Source organism: Athene noctua, chromosome 5, assembly GCF_965140245.1.
Source record: "Athene noctua chromosome 5, bAthNoc1.hap1.1, whole genome shotgun sequence".
Lineage (NCBI taxonomy): Eukaryota > Metazoa > Chordata > Aves > Strigiformes > Strigidae > Athene > Athene noctua.
Window position 1 is genome coordinate 48,164,893 of NC_134041.1, and position 21,533 is coordinate 48,186,425.

The following is a 21,533-nucleotide window of genomic DNA, read 5'->3' on the forward strand; positions in this document are numbered from 1 at the left end:
GAAGCACAGTAGTCAGACTTGGGTCATGTTTGTTTCTTTTTCTGGACAAGTAAGTATTTCCACTTCAGCAAAGAAAATACAAAACAGCCCAGTCCTCTAGAAGTGAGCTGAGGGCAGCCATGACATATACTCATCAGGGTTGATGCCTAATGGATCAACACTGGTGTGCAGACATCTTTTCAGTGAAGCTCCAGCTCATGAAAGATTTCACCCAGTTTGAATTTTCACACTGTTACCAAGTTCTGGTGAGCTCAGCAGTGTACAAACCTAGATGCAGTTATGGACTTTCAATCAGAAGTATGATTTTTTTCCTGTAAGAAACTGTTAGGAACATAGCATCTTGCAATTCTTAATTAATTACAACAGCTTCATTTACTCTATCACTCTGGCTTTTATATGCCTTCTGTGCATTGCTCCAGTTTTTATTTCTTATAACAGCTTACAGTTTAGCTTTTCCTTCCATCTCCCTCCCATTACCTCTCCTCCACTTTCATAAAGACGTACTTTGCTTCCTTTATATTTTGATTGTGTTCACCTCAACCCCCAAACCTCCTTTTTGAGCTCAGATGGGATACTCACCCCAGCTCATTTCACACTCTGAGGCTGAAAAATATCCACTCACATTAAAACAAGACAAAAATCTAATGCAAATAAAGGGTAAACCAAACATTTGCTGAGGCACAAGAGAAGACAGACTCTGCACCAACTTTGGGCGAAAAAAGGACTACTCTGGGATCCTCTGCAGAGGATCCGCTCTCTCGCCCAGATAGCTATAAGGATCTCTTCCATCTCAACAGGGAAAAGATGCACATGGCTTCTCCCCACTCCCTCTGAAGTCTCCTAGCTTCTTGAGGTGGTGGTAACAGAAGGTATCATGGTTACCTTCGCCCATTCTTTGGATGCCACTTTCAATTCCAGCCCAGTCTACACACTATAGCTTGAGCAGCAGTGTCCAGCCTCAAGCAAATAAGGTGCAACAAGAGTTCTGAGTGTCTTACACTAACCTAGAGTTACAGAGTTTACTCATCCTATAACACGGAACAGCAGGTTTATTTAAAGTAAATACAACAGCCTACAAGTCCTTCACAGGCATTCAGTACATACCACAAAGTCAAGCCTCAGAATTAGCCAATAACTGACAAAACAAAAATCACTCTCCAGCAACCAAGCTTACTCTTAAAGACTTTTCCTTGTAGGTTATAGGGAAGGTCAAGGCCTGAGTTTAAGTTTGTGCTGGCAACAGACTTCCTTCCTCCCTGCCCCAAATGTTATTAAGTGATTGGTTTTTGGCCCAGGACCTGCTTCCACTGAAGCCAGCAATAAAATTTATATCATGACAAGTTAGGTTCTTTAGCTGTCCACTCAGGGAAGAAATACAAAGATCCCACCTTTGAGCCACTGCAATCGAGAGGAATTTTGTAGTAGAGCAGGTTATGGACAGAAGCCTGAATAGTGCTTTCTTCCCTCATCCCCCATGTAACCCTTGAGTTGCTTTACAAAACTGAGTGACAGTCTAAGAATTTATTCCTTATGACATTAACAGCATATTTTTGTGCAAGTAGTATGCGTGTGCTAGCATGGAGGAATCACAGAGTATAAAGAGATTTATATTACAGGTACACAACACAAGCAAATAAGTCTATGTACTCCTTTTACAGAAGTGATATTGAGCATTTACAGAATATGCAAGGTGACAGTAAGGAGGATTATCAGAATTAGGTGACAGATTCATCCATGTCAACACCACTTTTACCTGAATGTAAAGTCAGTCAGCCATGAAGACTAGTCATTCAGAAATGGGGGAAAAAAAAACAAACAGCCAAACCACAGACCAAAAAAACAAAAACAAGAAAAGACATCCTAAGCTGGAAACAGTCCTTTTAGTGAATTACTGATGCTCTTTAATGGACATCAAGTACAACCATATAGTTGGTATAATTATTTCTGTGGGCTAGTTTAATGAATAGAGTCAGTTTTCCTACTTCTAGGGGAAGCATTCAGATCTTAAGAATGAAGCAAATTATTTTCCAGGCTACTGACTGTTATTGCCGGCAGTCACCAAGCAGTCCATGGAGACTTCTTGAGGTCACCTCCTATCCAGTGCTGTGGATCCCATGCGAGGGAGGTTAGATAGCTAAACCTAGCTACCTTTGTAGATTTAGTTGCTTTTCTATGGCACAGAAGACAGGCTTAAGGTAAACAGAAGATGCATCCCAATTTTATTGTATAATGCACAAAAGGAACAGAGATGTCTAGATCAAACCTATTTAACTCATTTAGGGATTCAGAATTAGACACTGGAACAGGCCACTAACAACAAGGTATTTGTCTATTTTAAGGAAGAAAAGCTGCTGTAATCTTAGAAGGATTCCTTCTTTGGGATTTCAGTGCTCTTTTGCAATATGTTGGATCTTTTGTCCTAACTCTACGCAATCCTGAAAGTCCCATAAGCATTTAGAAAACCATGATAGACAAATAAAAGCATGTACACAGAGAAATAGGGGCCAGAACAAACCCATGTTATTTATATCAGTTTGATGAGCTTCCTAGAATTTAGGCATATTTTTTGATGAAATTAACAATGTTCACAAACATACTTTAGTTTTTCTGCATTGCTTTTAAGTAACAGAAACAGGAAAATTTAAGGCCTCCTCCATATAAGGCATTATACAGTACTGAATCCAGCAAGAGCAGGATATTAGACTTGGCACATGTTCTCTACTTCTACAGGTGCATTAGAGTGATCAAATATTTGAAACAGACTTTTCAATGCTTTGAGAAAGCAATCCTGAAGCTGTTGTCCAATGTCAATTTACAGTCAGTTGGACATTGAGATAGCTAGCTGTGGTTACAATGGCTAATGAAGTGCAACAATTTAAGTGCCAGTACCCCAGACACTCAGCCCTTCGAGAGAGATTAAGCAAGAAAACCTTCATGTAACGGATAGTATTTTGCTTCTAGAATACTCTACAAATACTACAGTTTGAGCCAAGAAACACATGCTGTAACAGAAGCTGTGGAACTGGATAGCTGTAAGAAGAGTTGTCCAAAGCACGCACTCAGGTGTGAGTGCACTTCACTGGTTGCTCTATGCTACAAAACACCCCAGCCAGCTTTTATAGTGTTTTTCTTAAACTACCTGCAAGTGTTGCAGCACAAAGAGTGTTAATGAACACTGCTGAGATGCGGAGTTTCATGCCTAAATCCACCAGCAGCTTGCTATATGACCTCATATTTTGTATAATATCTAGCAAAACAGCCCTAACTTCAACCATGGCCTCCAGTGCCACACCGATGATACTGCAGCTGAGATGACAAGACTGGTAAATTGCATATTTATGCCAGAAAAAGACAAAACTAAGGGAAGAAATGCCTAGCTGTGATAGCCACTGGCTAACTTCCAGTTCAATCCTAAAGCTGTGGGAGTGAGGGACTTTATTAAGTAAGCAACTTCAGCTGCTATTGCATGATGCAGGAGAGATGGGAAGACTGACCATTCCAAAGGGACAGTCAGCCTCCTCAGAAAGTCTCAAAGTGACCTCCCACTGTCACTAGAGAACATGACCTGAATCATCCCCTGGACACATGAACACTCAAAAACTTGAACTAAAGCCAGATTGACTAGCATTAGAACTCACCACCTACTGTGATGCCAACATCCTTACACAATGCAAGACAAACTAAAAGTTTAAGGACTCAGTCAATAGACCCTAACACATAAGGGACTTGCAATCAGCCTAAAGGACAAGAAATCCGGCACTAGTAGCTGGCTACTACAGCAATCCAGAAACTTGACAGCCCTTCATTAGCCGAGCTGCTTCCATGTCCAACATTTATTGAAAATGACTGCACAAGAGTGTAACAGCTGGAATTCATGTTAAGCTCTTACAGCATTCTCTTGCCCCCTGCGAATCTTGGTCATCTGGTAGGTGAGGGGTATCAACAAAGAAAAAACTATTTGTACTGCAGGAATGGATGCTTAGATTTAAAAATGAAGCACGCAAAGCCAAGGACTGCAGTCAGCAGTTGGTAAATCAGTATGATAGCTCCGTAGACTGTAGCAGAGACAGAAAAGCAACGGATGTAACCTGTCATACCCAGCAGCCATCCCTCAGCCATAAGATCGGGTCAAAAACTAGGAACAAAAGTGTCAGACCTTCCTGCCTAGTAAATCATTCACATTAATCTTAGTGAGACTGCTCTGGTACAGACAGACTAGTCATTCTTTTACAGAAAATAAATGAAGATACGTTCCAGTAGAGACAGTCAGCTGCCTGTCAAACAACAGACAACTGCCTCCTGAATGACTATTTCTCCCTAATGCAAGTTGTACAACAGCTCTCTATGCCTCTGTCGCCACAATCAATTTTTGCAATGTGCTTTAGTGCACTCATCTGGGAGCTAGGACCATTGCCAAAGTTAATACGAACAGCAGCATCTCAATTCTTCAGATTTACATCAGCTTCTGGAGCTCCCTGCAGAGGTTATTTTTAAGCTCTAGGGGATCTGGGACCTAGTCACTTCATGAACTGCCTGTCTTCATATGACATACTCCCAGAACTGATATCAAAAGCTAGCTTGCTACTGTCATGCTTCCATACACTATTCCTCCCCCTGCTCCACACTTGGTCTTCTAGACTCTTGACTTAAGTCTGCTTGAAGATTAACACAAGGGGAAAGGAACCTGAATCTGATCTCCAGCTTGTATGGTTTAGTTTCTGGTTTTCTCATAGATACCCAGTTTGCAAGATGAGTACCTAGTCTCAGACTTCTAGGTTGTCATAACACACCCTCAGCTGATCATGAGGCATCTGATCATCACAGCTGCACTCTAAAAAAACCCATTTACTGAAGACATCCTGCACAGCAATACTTCAGTAGAGTATCCAGCAAGCAGAATGCCCTCCCCTGCCCCCTCCACATTCTCAGCAATTCCACCAGTTAACAAATGTGAATTGATTCTGTTCATCTTAACCACTTAGGATAGACAAAAAAATGTTTTCTCTGTAAGTTTTAACAGGACTCCCACTATGTCTTCCCATAGTACTTCCCACTGAACCCTGAGGAAGTGTTCACATACCGTTCTAAAGTCCTCCTCAAACTTGTAAGCTCCACCTCCTGTGGCACAGAGCGTAGTGTGCAAACTGGAGAAGTTCTTTTCGCTACCCATCTGTATGAACCTGTGCATGGCACAGCTGGGAAAGCGGATGAAGTGCAGGTTTCCTTTGCGTCCACACATAGTCAAATTTTTCAGTTCAAGATGGACATCACGAATACCAGTTTTGCCATAGGCTGTATTGGAGGTCAAGTATTTCCTAATGCTTTTCAGGTTTTCTACCTCCTCCTGTTCCTCTTCTGCAGTAATGTCCTTAGGTTCAAAGTAGACCAGTTTAACCAACGTTCCACCAATATCCATTCCAAACCATGGAAATGCTAAGGACAAGGAGGTTGGGGAGGAAAAAAGAGAAAAATCACTATAAATATACAAGTTAGACATATCCCTTAAAACATTTGCTGAATTACAATTCAGTGCAGTCACAGTAGCAGCATCCACTCCTGAAAAGTGCCTGTAGGGCACTTATGTGTTCAATTCACATGTATTAAACACCTAAGACTTCATAAACCCTCAGTTAAGAAAAAGACTAAAGAAAATCTCAAAATACTCTTCTCTGGAGAAGTAGGTTTTAATAAAGTAAAAATATTTTTTCCCAAGAAAATTTTACCCTTCAGTCAGCGCCTCTTGACAGAGCACATTTACTGCATTTCAACCATTGTGACTCCTGGCACCAATTCTTAAAATAGACTAAGGAGGGGAGGAGGAAGAAACAACCAAACAGGAGAACAAGATTTCTCAAGTCACATTCCCACTGCATAACATCTACAATTGCCTTTCCAAGACCAGTTGGAATTTCCACAGCCACAAGGGTCTGTCTGAGGAGCAGCAATACATAACTCTCCCATTACGCTGGGAGTCTCCAGACTTCATCCCACCAGAACTAGCAGCTCTGCTGGAACTACATCACCTGCGTATATTAGTGGAAAGAGGATGAGCTGCTTTAAGTTCAATATTTACGACTGACAGTCCTCCTCTTTAAGCATAGATTCCCTTTGCTAGTATATGTATTAGCCTATCACACAACTATACAAGAAATGCCACTATTTGCTTCTCAGCATATATATACATATATATATATATTTATTTTTGAAACCACCAGCCTAGGTTTACCAAAGCCTTTGTTCTGTTAACAGCAAGAGAAAATCACTATGGAGAACACACAGACAGAAGATACTAACTGAACCAGGTTGGTCTGCCTGCTCTGCTTATATATTTACATGCATACATTCCAAACGGTAAACCAGGTAACTTTATGAAGCAGTAAGAAGTGAGAATACAAAAATCTATACACGGGTACTGAAGAAGGAGGTCGCTAGTAAATTTTTCTGAGAGAAATTAAAAGTATTAAGTATGTGGCTAACATCTAAGATCCGTATCTAATATTTCAGTCAATACTCACCTCTCTGCTTTTAGGGAGAATCAGGTAGACTTGCTAGAAATGTGATTCTACCTAGTTGGTAGTGCTTAGTGCTGATACAAACTCCAAACTATGGACACCGTATGTATTACTGGTATTTCTGCCAACGAACCTAGACGTAAACAACTTGGGGCAAAGATTTCAATAAGCATAGGAGGTACTGATCACACTGTTCTTCCTCAGGTAATCAAAGTTCAGTATTACATTATTCAACTTCAGGCTGAAAGGAGCTTAGTCTTCTAACCACAAGGGTCTCAGTGTCATTCTTGTCTGGCTGAATAATTCTAAAGTCTAAATTTCACACTTGTTAATACACACCACCACCACCACCCAATCCTTAGATGACAGATGTTTAAAACAGTTATTTGGCTCCACTGATATATGGAATCATCAGTTTCTCCCCCCTTTCCCTAAGGACAAGGAAGGCATAATACACAAACTCCCACCTTGCCTACCATTTAGTTTTTCTAAGAGCACCTACTGTTACCTGTTGCAAAGCCTAATTTCTTTTTCTATGCCCTACAAGATGCAAGACACAAAGATACTGAAATGAATCTAATTTGAGGTTTGGGAAGATACCTCCTATGCAGATGCATAAAAGCTCCCTGAAATTAGAAGAATGAGAAAAAAGTTTTTTAAAATAGGCTTTATTTTAGAGAGGAAAAATACGTTACCATACACTAACCTGTATCTCAAACACTTTTAGAAGTACACGGAAAACATTTAAGCAAAAGTGGTCTGGCCCACGTCATACACTGGCATCCTGAGTTCCACCGCATTGTAATCTCATTAGTGATTTACACAAATCTTTATTTAAGGTACTGAAAACTTTAATTACCTCTCTCACTGGAACAGTAAGTCTCCTCCTTAGATGTATCTTAACTGCGCAAGCAGTAAGTTTAATTTTAAAAGCAGGATGGTTGGACTGTGTCATACAGAACCAGCCTTTACCTACGTGTAAACCAACTTCCAATATTCTACATTAAGGGCATAAAATCTGCTACAATATACCTGCACCGACAGTTGCTTTAAAGCTATAGTGTAGATTTAATCTTTAAGAGAGGCAAGATGCAGTCTATCCTATCAAACACAGGCCTGGCAATAGAAGTGTTAAGTACTAACAGCTGAAAGTTATTCATAAATGGCTGCCAAGACATTCACTGTTGTATCTTAACATTTTGAGGAGTCATAACTAAATGATTAACAAAGAATATTAAGTACTGTAAAAAACAACCATGAAGTTATTTCTAGACTGTGTAGTTCTTGGGATAGGTACACATAATACATTTAAAAAGCAAGCAGAAATGCCAAGAGACTACTTAGACTACTTTTTTTTTAGTTTATTCTCTCTGTGAATTTAAGTTCCTTTCATTTTGTTGTGAGCCAAAGGGAGAGCTGCAGAAAGAAAAGAACTTTGCTCCTAGAACAGCGGCATTTTTATTCACCACAAATAAAGAGCACAACATCAGTCCACAACCAGTGATATTTCAGTAGCTTCATTTTCTTCGTAGCTGCTAACACCAGCTATCTGTTGGAATCACTTGTAATAAAGATGACAACTACTTTGACTGGTTGACCAATTAGAACAAAAGCCAAGTCTCAAAGTTCCTCACAAGTCCCACTGAAATTCATGTAACTTCCACACAACTGCAGTGACAGTAAAAACACTTTTTTGTATCCCAGTGATTATTTTTAAAATGTATTAATTCTATCTTTCTTTACTATCAATATGTTCCAAAACAAAAAACACCACCGAAGCACCATCAGCTCTTTTCAGTATCTTTAGATAACCCACCTTATCTGGTACCTATACACTTCAACTTTCCTGACACGACTGAATGTGGTCCTAACAGGAGCATGCATGCAGGCTGCAAGGTGCTCCTGGGTTTTGCTGTTTCCCTGAATACAGACAGTAAAACCATTCAGAGGCCATCAAAATTATTAGGGCCCTCACTGCTACAACCAGGGCAGGTATGAAGCAAGAAAGGTATCTATGTAGATACAGGCTCCACAGAGGTGAGGGAAAATGGGAGGGGTGTGTGTGGGGGGGTGTTGTTTAGTATTTTGTTTGTTTTAAACTGGAAGTCCAGCATTTCATTGATAACCTGAATACACATCCGGTTTCTTGAGTTATTAAAAGCCAGGAAAGCAAGGAGAAGAAAGTAAAATCCGTCACATCCACATCTTAGGCTGATAACAATTATTCAAAATTGTGTGATTTACTATGAAACACGAAGACACCAGATATGTTGCAGAAATGTTTTCACAGTGTAAAAAATGCACTTAACTAAAATTGTCTGATAAGACTGTTATGAGCCAATTTCTCTGTTCTCAGCATATCAACTGGATCAATGTAATCTATTATTGTGGAGAAAAGAAAACTGTTCTACTGTATTGCTACACTGCAGTAAGTAATAAAAAATAACAACAGTATAAAACCTAATTCTAGGTCCCATAGAACCGATACAGAAAACATCAAGATTAATCTTGCATTCTTAAAAGCGTAGCATAAATCAAAAGACTCTGCTTATCTTCTTAAGAATATTAATTATCTTTATGTTACACTACACCAACTACTTACTGGTTTGTTTTCCTGAGATAAAAATCTCCATTACTCCAAAATTTATCTGCAGAAGCATGTGACAATGCAAACAGAAGTTATCTACAGCATTGCATAATGAGGTAATCTGATGCACACTGACAGCTGTGCTATCTGGGGGAAAGGTTCACTCATGAGAAATTCCATGATACATTTTACCTAGTTTCTGCACAGACTGAAGAATATGAATCTATAAGGCTATTGCCACAAGGCATATTACATTCAGAATCGAACACATTTGATTTTTAAAAATTGCATGTGCTTAACATACAATATAAGAGAGGGGTGTGTGGAGGGTAAATACGAAATCACAACATGGACATGATCAGGGGAAGCAAGAATGAATGGGAACTCCTAGGTCACTAAGTAATATTTCCTCCCATTAAAGAAGATAACCAAGGGCAATCCTTTTCATATGTTTAAATAACCACCACATAAGGTTAGCTGAATCCTTTTACTCCTCAACTCTCAGATTGTGCCTGAATCCTGCTGGTTAGAACTTTCTTCTCTCTACCTGGACCCTACATTTAGCCATGACCAATTTGCAGCAGTTTCTTCTTTTGCCAAAACAGTTTCAGCTTATACACATCTCTCTTACAAGACCTGTATTTCCCTGAACACAGGTACAGTATCTCAGTTTTTTATCAATAATTTGAATGGCGGTATCAGTACTCTGATATTGTTGTAATAAATATCTCAAATGAAATATCTTGGGTCCAGATGCTTTTGTTCCTAGACACACATAGGATGAAGTCCTATTACTTCATTTACATTTTTTCATTTGCATTTAATTTGCACTGCTTGATGCTTTGATTATCTAAGAACTTCCTGTTTTAATTAGGACTAGAATTGGGGAGAGAGCACCAAAAATAACAGAAAAAAAAACAAAACAAGAGGCACATATAAGATGGGATAGTATTCTCTCAGCTTCTGAAAGCTGCTTTATATTACAAAAGAAGCTGATAATAGCTTATATGTATTTTTCAATTACTTCTTCCTATTTTAGTTATTTTGAGCAATCCAAACATGGTGTAAAATGGAATGTAAAATGTTCTCCTTTGAACAAAAATAGAATACATATCTTATAAAATTAATTATCCTTGCTTAGTAATGGAAGTTTCTTCAAACCTTACAAAGCTAGAGCTAAATCATGTACAGGTATCAGGTGAAGCCTTCCAGTTCATTTTCAGCAGCAAGGGTTTACTGAACATCTAACACCTCACAAAGCACAGAATTGTTTGTTAAACAGTTGTGACCATTCACACATATGCAGTCATATTAACACAAACTGATTTCTGAAGATAGCGCTGAGAGACTTGGTCATTACCTATCCTGGAGAGATTCACTAAGAAAACCCCTAACAAAAAAAAAGCCAAATTTACAAAGCTACAAAAATCAACAGTGAGCTACTGAGAATCTCCTTCTTGGATGTGACAGCACCCAGAGCCTGATGGAAGTGATTTGCGTAAGTTTCCCACTCCTGTTGGCAATGTGTTATCATCTTGTTGGTACAGTTGCTACACAGTTTTAACTCACAGGATGCTGGACCACAACACACCAAATAGTTTGTTATGACCAGTCCTATTCCTTAAGCAACCCTTACACTCACCTAAGTTAAAATCAACTGGAGACTAACTTTACACAGCATGTCACCTGAAGCAGTTCTAAAGATTAAAAGACTGAAATATTCCAATGCGTTGGACAGACTTTCAGTAACCAGTAATGTACTTATTCGCTGTCAAACAACAGCAAGATCAAAAATTTTCACTCCCATATTCTTCACCAAAATATACTAAATAATCATGGCATTCCATATTTAACAAGTGAAAAAGCCAGTTTCCACTTGACTTTAAGTAGTACTACATAATCATGCTGCAGCCAAACACCACGGGTATAACAACCTCAATATTGGTCTAAAGGCTTCTTTACTGTGAAGTCACAACTCAAAGTGTTCAGAAATTACAACTAATATGCATTATAACTGCCATGATTAAATGGTCACAATGTCTCAAAATACAGATTCTCTGACCCCTAATAATTACCAGCTGACTTGGAGTGAGATCTAAGATGCTGATTTGAATAGAGAGCCCAAAGCTTTATCTTAAGAAAAGCAACAGAACTAAAATGTCCAGCTGGCTTCTCCCCTAGGTCTGATGTAGAATAAAGCTGTGAAGCATCAGTCTAGCTAACTGACATGCTGAAATCTTTGTCCTTACTTGGCTACAATGTTGTTTCACAGGGATCAATGAAGGCACTTAACTGCTTTTTCTTTCTTCTGTTCAAAGATCACATTTAACCGGAACAACATGACACTTCAGCAAGCTTTTGAAATTTACAGAATTCACACCGGTTTAGTCTCTTCTGGAGTGCTTCACAGAGCAAGGCATCACAACAGATACTTACCTGTATTCATTACCCTGTACTGTGACAGAGAAAGGAAATATAAAGCCTAGTCTCACAAAGGGTGTGCACTAATGTTTTGAACCAGAAAACTGACATAAGCCTAACATCCCTGACAACTCAGCTAGTTCAGCTAAGAAAAACACAAAGCACATACAACCTTCTAAGCAGAAGGTGAGTCAAGGAAGGTAAGTTAGTCCCCAGATCCTCTCTCACCACGGGCTAATCAGCATAGCACTCTGGTTTCACAGGGAATCTTACCTTCTCAGAGGGGGAAAAGACTTGGGAATATAGAAGTCTATGTCACTTTGGCAGAAAGCAAAAGCAATCAATAAAACATACTTCATATGGATTTAAAGGAATAGTCACTGCAGAAAGATGTTTCACTTATTGAAATATTGGGAAATGCCAATTATCTCATTATCTTTTCCACTACGCAAAGCAAACCCCACAATCAATATTGAAGTCTTACATGTCATGTGGCAACTGCACTTCATTTTGCAATGTGTCCTTAAGCACAGAACAAACATCTGCAAAGGCCAGGATTAAATACAAAATCCAGTAAAATGGGACTGTAGTGTTCACTAGAGATGGATACAGTGGAGAGCTATGCAGTAGCAGGATAACTCAATTTATTAAATTTTTTAAGCTGGTGACAACATGCCATCATATTTTCCTGCAAGACTAATACTAAATTGCAAATTCTTCTTGTACAAAATTAACCATATAAATCAAAAAGATCAGCAAGAATTCATGTCTTCCACTCAAAGAAACTTTCCACAAAATAGTTCTAAAAAGTGCTTCCCTCACCTGCTGTCTTCCTTAAAGCCTCACGTCATTAAAACCCCACAACTGAAGACATGGTTGTCATTCATCTTGGGCAATATAGCCAGTCACCTACGCTCTTTACTTTGATGGGCTCTTTTTTCCCCTCAAGATGTGAGGGAAATACCAAATTCCCCATTCTTTCTTATTCAAGTGATTACATGAATACATAAAAACCTTGTTCTTTGTTTCAGAATAGTTTTTAACATTATGAGGAGTTTGATATGCAAGTGCTGACCCTTCTTAGTTACACCAAAACAGAAGTTAGTCCAAGTTCTGCAGTTTTTGTTCCTGAATGAAAGTGTGAAAGCTAGACAAAGACTACAAAACTAGTTTGTGACAGAGAATGAGTTTGTCACCAATATGTTAAATTTGGTAGAAGACTAAATTAAATATCTACAAATACTATACATGATTAATCAATACTGAGAACATTCTAAGGTACAGTAGCATGTGTAGCTCAGCAAAAACATTTAAAAAAAAAGCTGGAGAAGGCACTGGTGAGTAAGTAGCCTTGTGAAAGCTGCAGCTCTTCAAGGCCTTCAAGGCTCCTTCTGACTATTTTTCTGACATACAGAAAAGTTTTTTTAAGTATTAATTTCAAAAGAAAGAAAAAAAAGTGGTAATCCAGACTAGCTGAATACATACTACTTCCAACTGAGTAAGAAACATCTTTAAGTTTTGGCAGCAGGTAGCTGTGATCCTGGCTATCCTTGTTTACCCTTTCAGAACATGCTGAACTTTTAACAAAGAAGAAAGCACTTGTTGGCTTTATTTGAAGGGCTGCTAAAGTGAGACTGTAAAGAAACAGAGTACTCCAATTCCATGGGATTGCTTTACTTGTAGAGTTTACCAAGAAATTATTGAATAGCTCCATACCTAAATGCAGTAAGTTAGCAGTAATCAAGTAAGTAAAACATACCATTAATCAACAAACTTTATACAATTAAGTATATTACAAATATGGATGTCTGAGACTCACAGCCTTACAACAAAACATGAGCAGCCAATTCATTGACACCTCCCAAACCAACCAAAGCCACAGGCAATGACTGTAAGGAGCGTATTACAAATTTCTGGCGCTTGCAATATACTCGCCCCCCCACCTCAGTCCGAGTGATTTGCACTCAGCTCCCAGGACTGCTTCTTTCTTAATTCTGACAGCCTCTGGGGAAGGAGAAGGCGCATGTACTGAAGCCGCTGCGCCCTCCCGGCGCATAGCGGCATCCAGATCGACCCCCGCCCGCCCGGGCGTTACTCACAGCTCTGCTTGGCCTCTATGAGCTTCATGGGCGCGCCCGGGAGGCGGCGGAGGCCGGCAGGACCCTGGGCGCCGCCCGACGCGGGACACGGCACAGCGCGGCGCGAAGATGCCGCCCGCCCGCCCGCGTTTGTGCCGGGCCGCCGCTCCCCGCCCGCCGCCGCCCCATTGGCGCAGGGCGGGCCCGGCCCACGCGGCAGCAGGGCCGTGCCCGGGCGCCGCCGCCGCATTGGCCGGCACCGGGGGCCCTCGCTCCGCCCGCCCGGGCCGCCACCGGCGGGGGAGGGGGGCGGGGGGAAACGCCCGCGGCGCGGGAGCCGGGTGGCCGCCAGCCCCGGCCGGGCGGCGATCTGCAGGGCAGGACCCGCGGCCGCCTGACAGCGGGGCCGGCCCGGCCGGGCCGCGGCAGCGCCGCACGGAGGGGGCCGCGCCGCACGGAGGGGGCCGCGCCGCTGAGCCGGCCGCGCTCGTCACTTACGTGGCCTGTGCCGCCGGCCCGAGTCCACCCTCCGGCGCAGCCGGCATTTCTTGGCCGGGGAGCCGTGGCTGAGCGGCGGCAGCTCCGGGCGGAGCAGCAGCGGGTGCGGCGCCTCCCCGCAGCCGCCGTGGCTCAGCGCCTGGCTCGGGGGGTGGAAGCCGTTCTGCAGCAGCCCGCCGAGCAGCGAGCAGGAGGCGGCGGGCGGTGGCGGCCCCGCCGGGGCGGCGGGCTGGGCGCGGAGCGGCTCCCCCATGGCGGCAGACCTCTCCCCTTTGTCTGCCGGCTCAGCTCCGGCTGGGCGCGGCGGAGCCTCCGCTCATGCCGGCGCCCGTGCCCGCAGCTCCGAGCGCTGGGGATGCGGCGCCCGCCCCCCCGCCGCCGGCGGCGCACGGCGCAGGCGTCCTGCCCGCAGCGCGCTGCAGAGGGGCGGCCGCCGCCCTCCGCCGGGGACGCGGCGGCGACCCCCCCTCCCCCCCCACGTGCGCGCTCCCGGCCGCCGCCACCGGCACCTGCGGGGCTCCGGGAGCGCGTCGGGACGGGGGGCGCGGGGCGGCCCCCACTCGCACGGTTCCGCTGGCAGGCGGCACCGCGGCCCTGCCGGCTGGAGCGCACCGGGCAGGCCCGCCCCGGTAACCGGCCGCGGGGTCATTTTCGCTTCAGGGCGCCCACCCGCACGCTCCTGTGACTCGGGTGTCCGCGTCCCGGAGGCCTCTGTGACCCAGGTGTGCCTTGTAACCTGCAAAAAGTTACTTGGGCATTAGCATCAACGTTAAGTTTTTGTCCACGTATACGTGTTTCCTCAACAGCTTAGCGGGACTAGCGTGACCTTGAATGCTTCTGACCTCGTGCTTTTTTAGTATCTTGGCTTTCCCTGCGCAGCACTGATAATCCTGTGACACTGATTTACTCTCTGACCCTTGAGACAGCCAAGTGTAAAAACAACATTTTCTGAATGAAATATGTTAAGTATCAAGTGGACATAAAACCGCATGAGCTGTGCTGTGGTGCCATGCGTGTACTTGAAAAGAAACAGTAATTGAATTCTGGCCCTGCACATGAAGGTCATTTCTTCATACAAACTGCCGGTCCCTACATGGATTGTTCTTAAACTAAAACTAAGTCACATCATGTCTCCTCCTTACACCTAAAATTAGTACAGGACACAGGCCCTCCCCTGTAAAACACCTACAAAGAATGAAGAGCTATTCTAATTGCGTCCAGAAAGGGACGTTGTATTAAGCAACTGCTTCATGAGAGGTAATGTGACATTCTCTCCCCTTCTGGGCTGGGACGACAACATTATATTTAGGTAACTGGGAGCAAGCCACAGAAAAACAGGCACATGAAGCTGGGGAAATTAAGAAAGCACGTTTGAGAACAAAGAACAAGTAGAATTTTCTTCCTAAAAACCAGTAACCAGTGTTCTGATGATTAAAACACTCCAAATTTTCCTTTTCCCCATATCATAAGGCCTAAGCAACTATTGTAATTGTTAGCCCAAATGCAATTGCCCTGAAGAGGGCAGGAAGGTAAGCATACTATGTATGTTTACTGCTAGAAGGAACAGTACTGCTTCCAAACCCGTGAAATTCTTTGAGAACTCCCTAACTTACTGAAATATGTTTAAACTAAAACCAATACAGCCGCTGCCTGGACTGGCAGGAACCTTCATACGACTTGTTAGCAGTTCTAGGCAGCTGGCTAGTTATGCTTTGCGAACTTTCCTTGTTAATTCAGACCTCTCAGGGCTTGAGGAATCCTTGCTGCTCTGTCCCCAGCTGGCAACGGTTGCCCCTTTCTCTATGCCTGACACAGAAACTGACTCCACAACCAACCCACCCGATGCAGAACAGGGGATCATTCCTACAAATCTGTTTTTCTCTGCAACTGCAGAGCAGACAGATAGATAGGCAGTTCCTGTATCTCAGCCAAATTTTTCCTTACTGCAACAAAAGACCACCTTCAATTCCATGCTTACATTTCCTTGTGGTAGGATAGCAGCCCACTGACTCTGCAATGGAATACAGTACCTGTTTCAAGTACTGTGCTCAATTTCAGGCACTAAACTTCTGGAATAACTAACAAAGGATTAAATGAAAACATATAGTCTAGGAAATGAAAGATTTGAAGAGATATTCAAATCTGGAACAGCTAACAGCAAAGGAGATATATCATAGTTGCTGAGAAACTAGAAATAATTCATAAGCAATAACTGCAGTAAGGGAGCTTCTCTTTAGACTTCAGGCATTTCCTAGGATGAAGTTAGACAAGCATTAGACTGCACTGGAAGACTCAACTGTCCATTGCTGCAAATTTTTAGGAAAAGTTAAATATCTGTGAGGAACAGTCTACGTCGAGCTGATCCTGACTTAAAGCAAGGAAACGGCATGGCCTAGACACCTTACTGAGGTTCTTTCCAATCTTTTATTTCTAATTAAATATTTCCCTAATATTTTGCTGTAAATATTGCACAATTATGCTCAGGTCACTGAAAAGTTGAGGGGCAGTGTAGACCAATGGCATATAACAACAAACGTCACATCAAATAATGCTGGAGAAAATAAGAAACAGAGCAACATTAAAGACAGTCCAAATAGGTTGACAGGTTCTATGTACAGGGACAGATTCACTTCTAAGTGAGCAAGTTTCCCTGATCTTGTAAGCTCTCCAGCAGGAATGGAGGAAAACACTTTCCTAACATTTTGTGGTATTGTGGAAATACCAAATTTCAGACCAAAGTGCTGCTTTATCAAAACACTTTCAGACCCTTGTACTGGCAAATATCACATAAACTGATTTCTGCACTGAAAAAGTATCACCTTTTACATATTATTTTTGTTTACACTTGCTTAATTTTGGAATGAAAGGTTTTACATACCCTCTTCAGTTCTTATTTCAGAATTCTTCAGCTCTTCTAACGATGTAAACTAAGACAACGGGAATAAAACTAGAATGTTTGATGTATTACGGGATCATCTATAAGGGTTTAAAATGAAGTAATCTCAAGTTCTCAGGTGTATATAGCATTGCTTGTTTTGGGCACAAGCAAACTACAGTGTAATCCATTTGGCATTCAGGGCAAAAAGACCTGAGCCTTTTGCATGAATAAAGTTGAAACTGGGAGCAGATGAATTGTTCGCCCTGTTCTGCATCAGCTGTGAGCCGCAGGTAGAGCCACGGTACAACATTTCATCAATTCATTGCCTGATGTAGACAGCCTGTGCTCCTCTAATATTCTGCACAGGAGCTAAATTGGTGATGTGAAGGTCTCCCATTATACTTAGTGTTTGAAAATCTGGAATGTCGTAGAAAACACAATCCAGAAGAAATATGACAGAAGTGATAATGTCACCTCTTCAAAACAGGACAAAAAGCAGCAATAAACTATCCTGCTACTCCCACAGTTGAGCCATTGGCTCAAGACCTGCTGTCTACTGGGTTTTTTATCCATACTATTTATGAGATGATGCATCACAGCACAACGGGCTGAAAGCAGGTATTGTTTGTAAGAGGTACTGCACTCTCTTGCCTTTATACCACATATACTCCTTCAGTATATTACTGCCTACTCTACATCCCTTTATATTAATTTCTGTATATTTTACATATATATAAGTTGTTGCAAATCAAGAACTAGGCAGAACATACAACACCCGTCAAGGAAGTCATGGCATGTATTACAGGTTGAGTTTCTAACACTTTAGTGCAACCAAAGTGAAGTTTTCCTTGTCCTTTTATCCTAACTTTATAAATAAACCCTGTGAGCCACTTCAGTCTTCAGTCTAACCTGCAAGACAACAATCCAGGTAGAGACGCAATATTGACAAACAAAAGCGAGGATGCTTACTGTTCTTTCAATAGTAACCTTTACTCAGGATTTTCTTTTCTGAACAGGAGTAGGTGGAAACTACTTGCTTCTTTTAAAATATTTTCCTATATATTCCACTAGCAATCTGGTGGGAAGAGGACTACAAACACATAGTACGCTGAAGAAATCCAGAACACAAGTGGACTCAGAACAGTCAACAAGTCTGCTATACTGACTCACTGCATATTACACATTTGCACAGCAAACGCTTCCTGGATTATTCCATACTCGCCTGCACTTCAGACTGCCAGTTTATTATCACCTCTGTTTATTTGTTTATAAACACAGAGAGTTAGGCTGCAATTCTCCAACTCTACAAGTCAGCTTAAGCAAACTAGTGACCACCCTGTGGTTAAGATACTCTGCCACAGGATCAGATATGCTGTGCTACAGCCCGTACAGTTTCAAAACCAATGGAACTGGAAAAAAAAAAACCAAACCAAACCAAACCAAAACACCCTTTCAGGCATGTTATCACAGGCAACCTAGCCTGAAATTTTTAGGCTCCTCCTTCCTCATTCTGTGAACCTCCTGTGTCCCTGGTCTGAGACTAAGCTAAAATAAGCACCAAACAGGTGCAGTCCACATGTAAATCCCTTAACCAAGAACCAAAAAAAAAAATCTTACAGAGCACCAGTGGTGTAATTCTAATTCAAAGGCATCCAGATACAAAGCTTTGGTCATCTTTTGGGGAGAAGTAGTCATGAGGAGCATGTACACATCTTCCCAATTTACACAAACTCTATTAACCAATGCAAAGAGTGTAACGAAATAGGCTTCTGGCAGAGCTGCTGGCAGATTTATGTTCAAGGAGTTGCCGGCACTCTGCCATTTCTGTTTACATTTCTATCCTATGTTTACCCTGTTTCTGTATTACAGGAAGGCCATACTAGTTCTTATTAATTTTTTCCCCATTGAAAATAAAGCAAATACAGTACTGCTTAATAAAGTAACATACAAATATTAATAGCATTCCTTGCAAAAAATCAGATACTGTTGGCTTAGGCATAGTCACACATCACACGTATCAAAAGGAAGGCACCACATCTAGTTCAGTCTTTCTTCCTAATTTCTTTTCAGAACTGGGAAAAAAATATACTAAAACCAACTAGCCTTAGGTAGACACCTGTTTAAAATATATTTTAATGCTCTTTCTCCCTTTAATTGCAGGGCTAGAAGACTAACAGTCAAACATAACTCTGTAATGACATGTGACAAATGTGCAAATCAAACGTGACAAAACAGCTCTAAAACTGTGTAGAATTCTTATCTGGAAAATGCAGTGACAAAGTACTTAGAAAGGGACTCAAAGTGCTCTAGTATTATCAGTGCAATCACAGGAAAGCTAAGCCTTACTATGACAACAGCTAGCTAGCACGAGAATTCTGCTTTCCCCCAACACTAACACATCTGAGAGGGGAAACTGATTACAGATGATAGAGGAAGTGAAGAGCATAAATTTAGTCATATGCCTAAATCTTTGGCAGGTTGAGGCCAAGAAAGATTATATTGAGACCATCAGTTCCTTTCCTTTCCTCCGCACACACCTCTCGGTGCAGGCTCCTTCCAATTATGCCTTCTGTGACACTGTTGATTTAATAAAAAGCCCAGTTTCCCTGCGCAGAGTTGAAGCTCATCTCCCCTTCACTTTCACCAAGGGCGAGAAAGATGGAGAAAGGCACTCATCTAAGCAGGAACTTAGCTTTGGCAGTCTGAACGATCCTCAGGAGGAATGTTCTTTCACTTCACTGATGACAAATAGGGCATAGATAGATCTCCTGGCCCAAGTGCCAAGCTGAATGTCCAGGAAAGGCAGTATGAACACCACCTGGAAAAAGCTGTCTGGACTAGAACATAACAATAGTCAAGAGTAGGGAATAACAGTCAGAAGAGTACACAGGTGTAGTCTGGTTTTACCAGCCTGCCCATCCCTGTGGCCAGACTTTGTTGTGGCCCAGGTGGTTTCTACAGTTATCCTCTGGCAGTGCTGAGATGAGGTTAGAGATTGTGGTTGCCATCTTTCATCCCAACTGAAAAAAGCATGCAGAAATCACAAAACAGCAAGAACCTTTTCCTTCTAAAGCTTTTCCTGCTGATACCTCTGTTTCTCTGTGTCCAACTAGACAATTACAACTTAATTTGCAGGTGCATTTACTCTCCACAACTTTAACTGATACCTGGCAGAGCTGTTGGTTGCCCATCTGCAGCAGGAAACAAAAACCCTCAGTGCCTTAGTTCAGATATTTCAAATAAACTCCGCAAGTTAGTAAACATTTAGAATCTAGTACTTGATTATTTTTTAGGATTACAAACCAGTAAGATAAAGTAGGTGTTAAGAGGTGAATCATCTTTTTTCCATTCCATAGGTTCTATTCTGCAGAGAGTTGGTAAAAAAGGAGAAGCCAGGTAATTGATTCAAACATAAAAAAGCTAAAAATCTCATTGCAAATACACTGTCCTTTGCTCCCATCCTTGTACCTAAGTATTTGGCTCAGTGCACTGCTGCTTAACTATCATACTTAAATATACAAAATGTAATTGGAAAACAGGCAAGTTAACAACCCAGAGATTGAGAATTACTGTTCATCTCCATAAAAATGATTGTAACAAGTGACAGAGCATTTGGTAGAGAGAACTTGGTAGAGAAAAGCCTTTGTTCCTGACTGCTCACACACACACAATTACTCTCAGGTATGTAAACATACTGGTTTTGTTCAACTGAATGTCTTCACTTTTTTTTCAACTCAGCATTTTTATATGGACCTTCATAATACCATCAGGAGGGAAGTAACAGTTCAAAACAAGCACTTTGAAAGACAGTAACAGAATGGCTGACAATTACAAAAGACTCTCTCTCCCTTATTCAGCACTGCCACATCTGAAGAGGAGGAGAAACTGGTTCTCTTATCAGTACTCAGCTGCATGGAGGTTTTTCACTTGTGTTGGTCTGTATTCCCGGAGATTAAATGCTGACATGAAATTCCCATGGATATTAATGATTATGAACTGGATAAGAACAGGGAACCAGACTTTCTATGTCTGTATGTGGAAAAGGGAAAAAAGCATCTCTCTCAACTATTCTAGCTAGACATACATACCTCCAAACCAGACAAAACTTTCTTACTCCTCTAACCCAGGAGGGAACACACAGTGTCCATCAGAGGCTAGAAAGGTCACAGAGCTTCTATTTTCCTTCTTCCAGACTAGTCCACAGATGGGAATCGGTGCAAAACGGAAACACACCACACCTTTGGTTTTTCTCCTCAACCACCTTCAGTAGCAGGGAAGTATATGTCTGAAAGAGCATTTAAGCACAGATTTAAGTCCAAACACCACAACTAATCTGGAGTTAAGACTTTAGTACTTGAACAACATGACTTTGCTTTCTGATAGATAAAACAAACATTTGCTTAGGTTTTTGATGCTGAACAACATTTAATATGTAAAATTAAGTTGAAACCACAGACAATAAAACTCAACTGTTAATCTTTTAAAAAATATCTTTTTAATCTATGTTTGCAAAGAATGAAAGTCTTGTGTAGGAAGCGGCTGTGCTATAAATGACAAAT

At 41.7% G+C, this 21,533-nt stretch overlaps 1 protein-coding gene across 5 annotated transcripts in view; it reads right to left on the reverse strand.

The window, feature by feature from the left end:
* PANK1 (pantothenate kinase 1) overlaps positions 1-21,102 on the reverse strand; it is a 40,255-nt gene extending 19,153 nt beyond the window's left edge. For 2 of the 5 annotated variants that reach the window (XR_012633768.1, XM_074908374.1), the window contains exons 1-2: positions 14,097-14,471; positions 5,081-5,433 (exon numbers count right to left, since the gene is read on the reverse strand). Coding sequence is in view for 4 of the 5 variants with exons in the window: in XM_074908374.1 (XP_074764475.1) it covers positions 5,081-5,433; positions 14,097-14,349 (606 nt within the window). In the remaining variant the exon portion in view is untranslated. Of the gene's footprint in view, positions 1-5,080; positions 5,434-13,619; positions 13,648-14,096; positions 14,472-21,062 lie in introns of those variants that run through there. The other 3 variants (XM_074908377.1, XM_074908375.1, XM_074908376.1) reach the window with 2 other exon arrangements.
* Between the last annotated feature and the right edge of the window lie 431 nt (positions 21,103-21,533).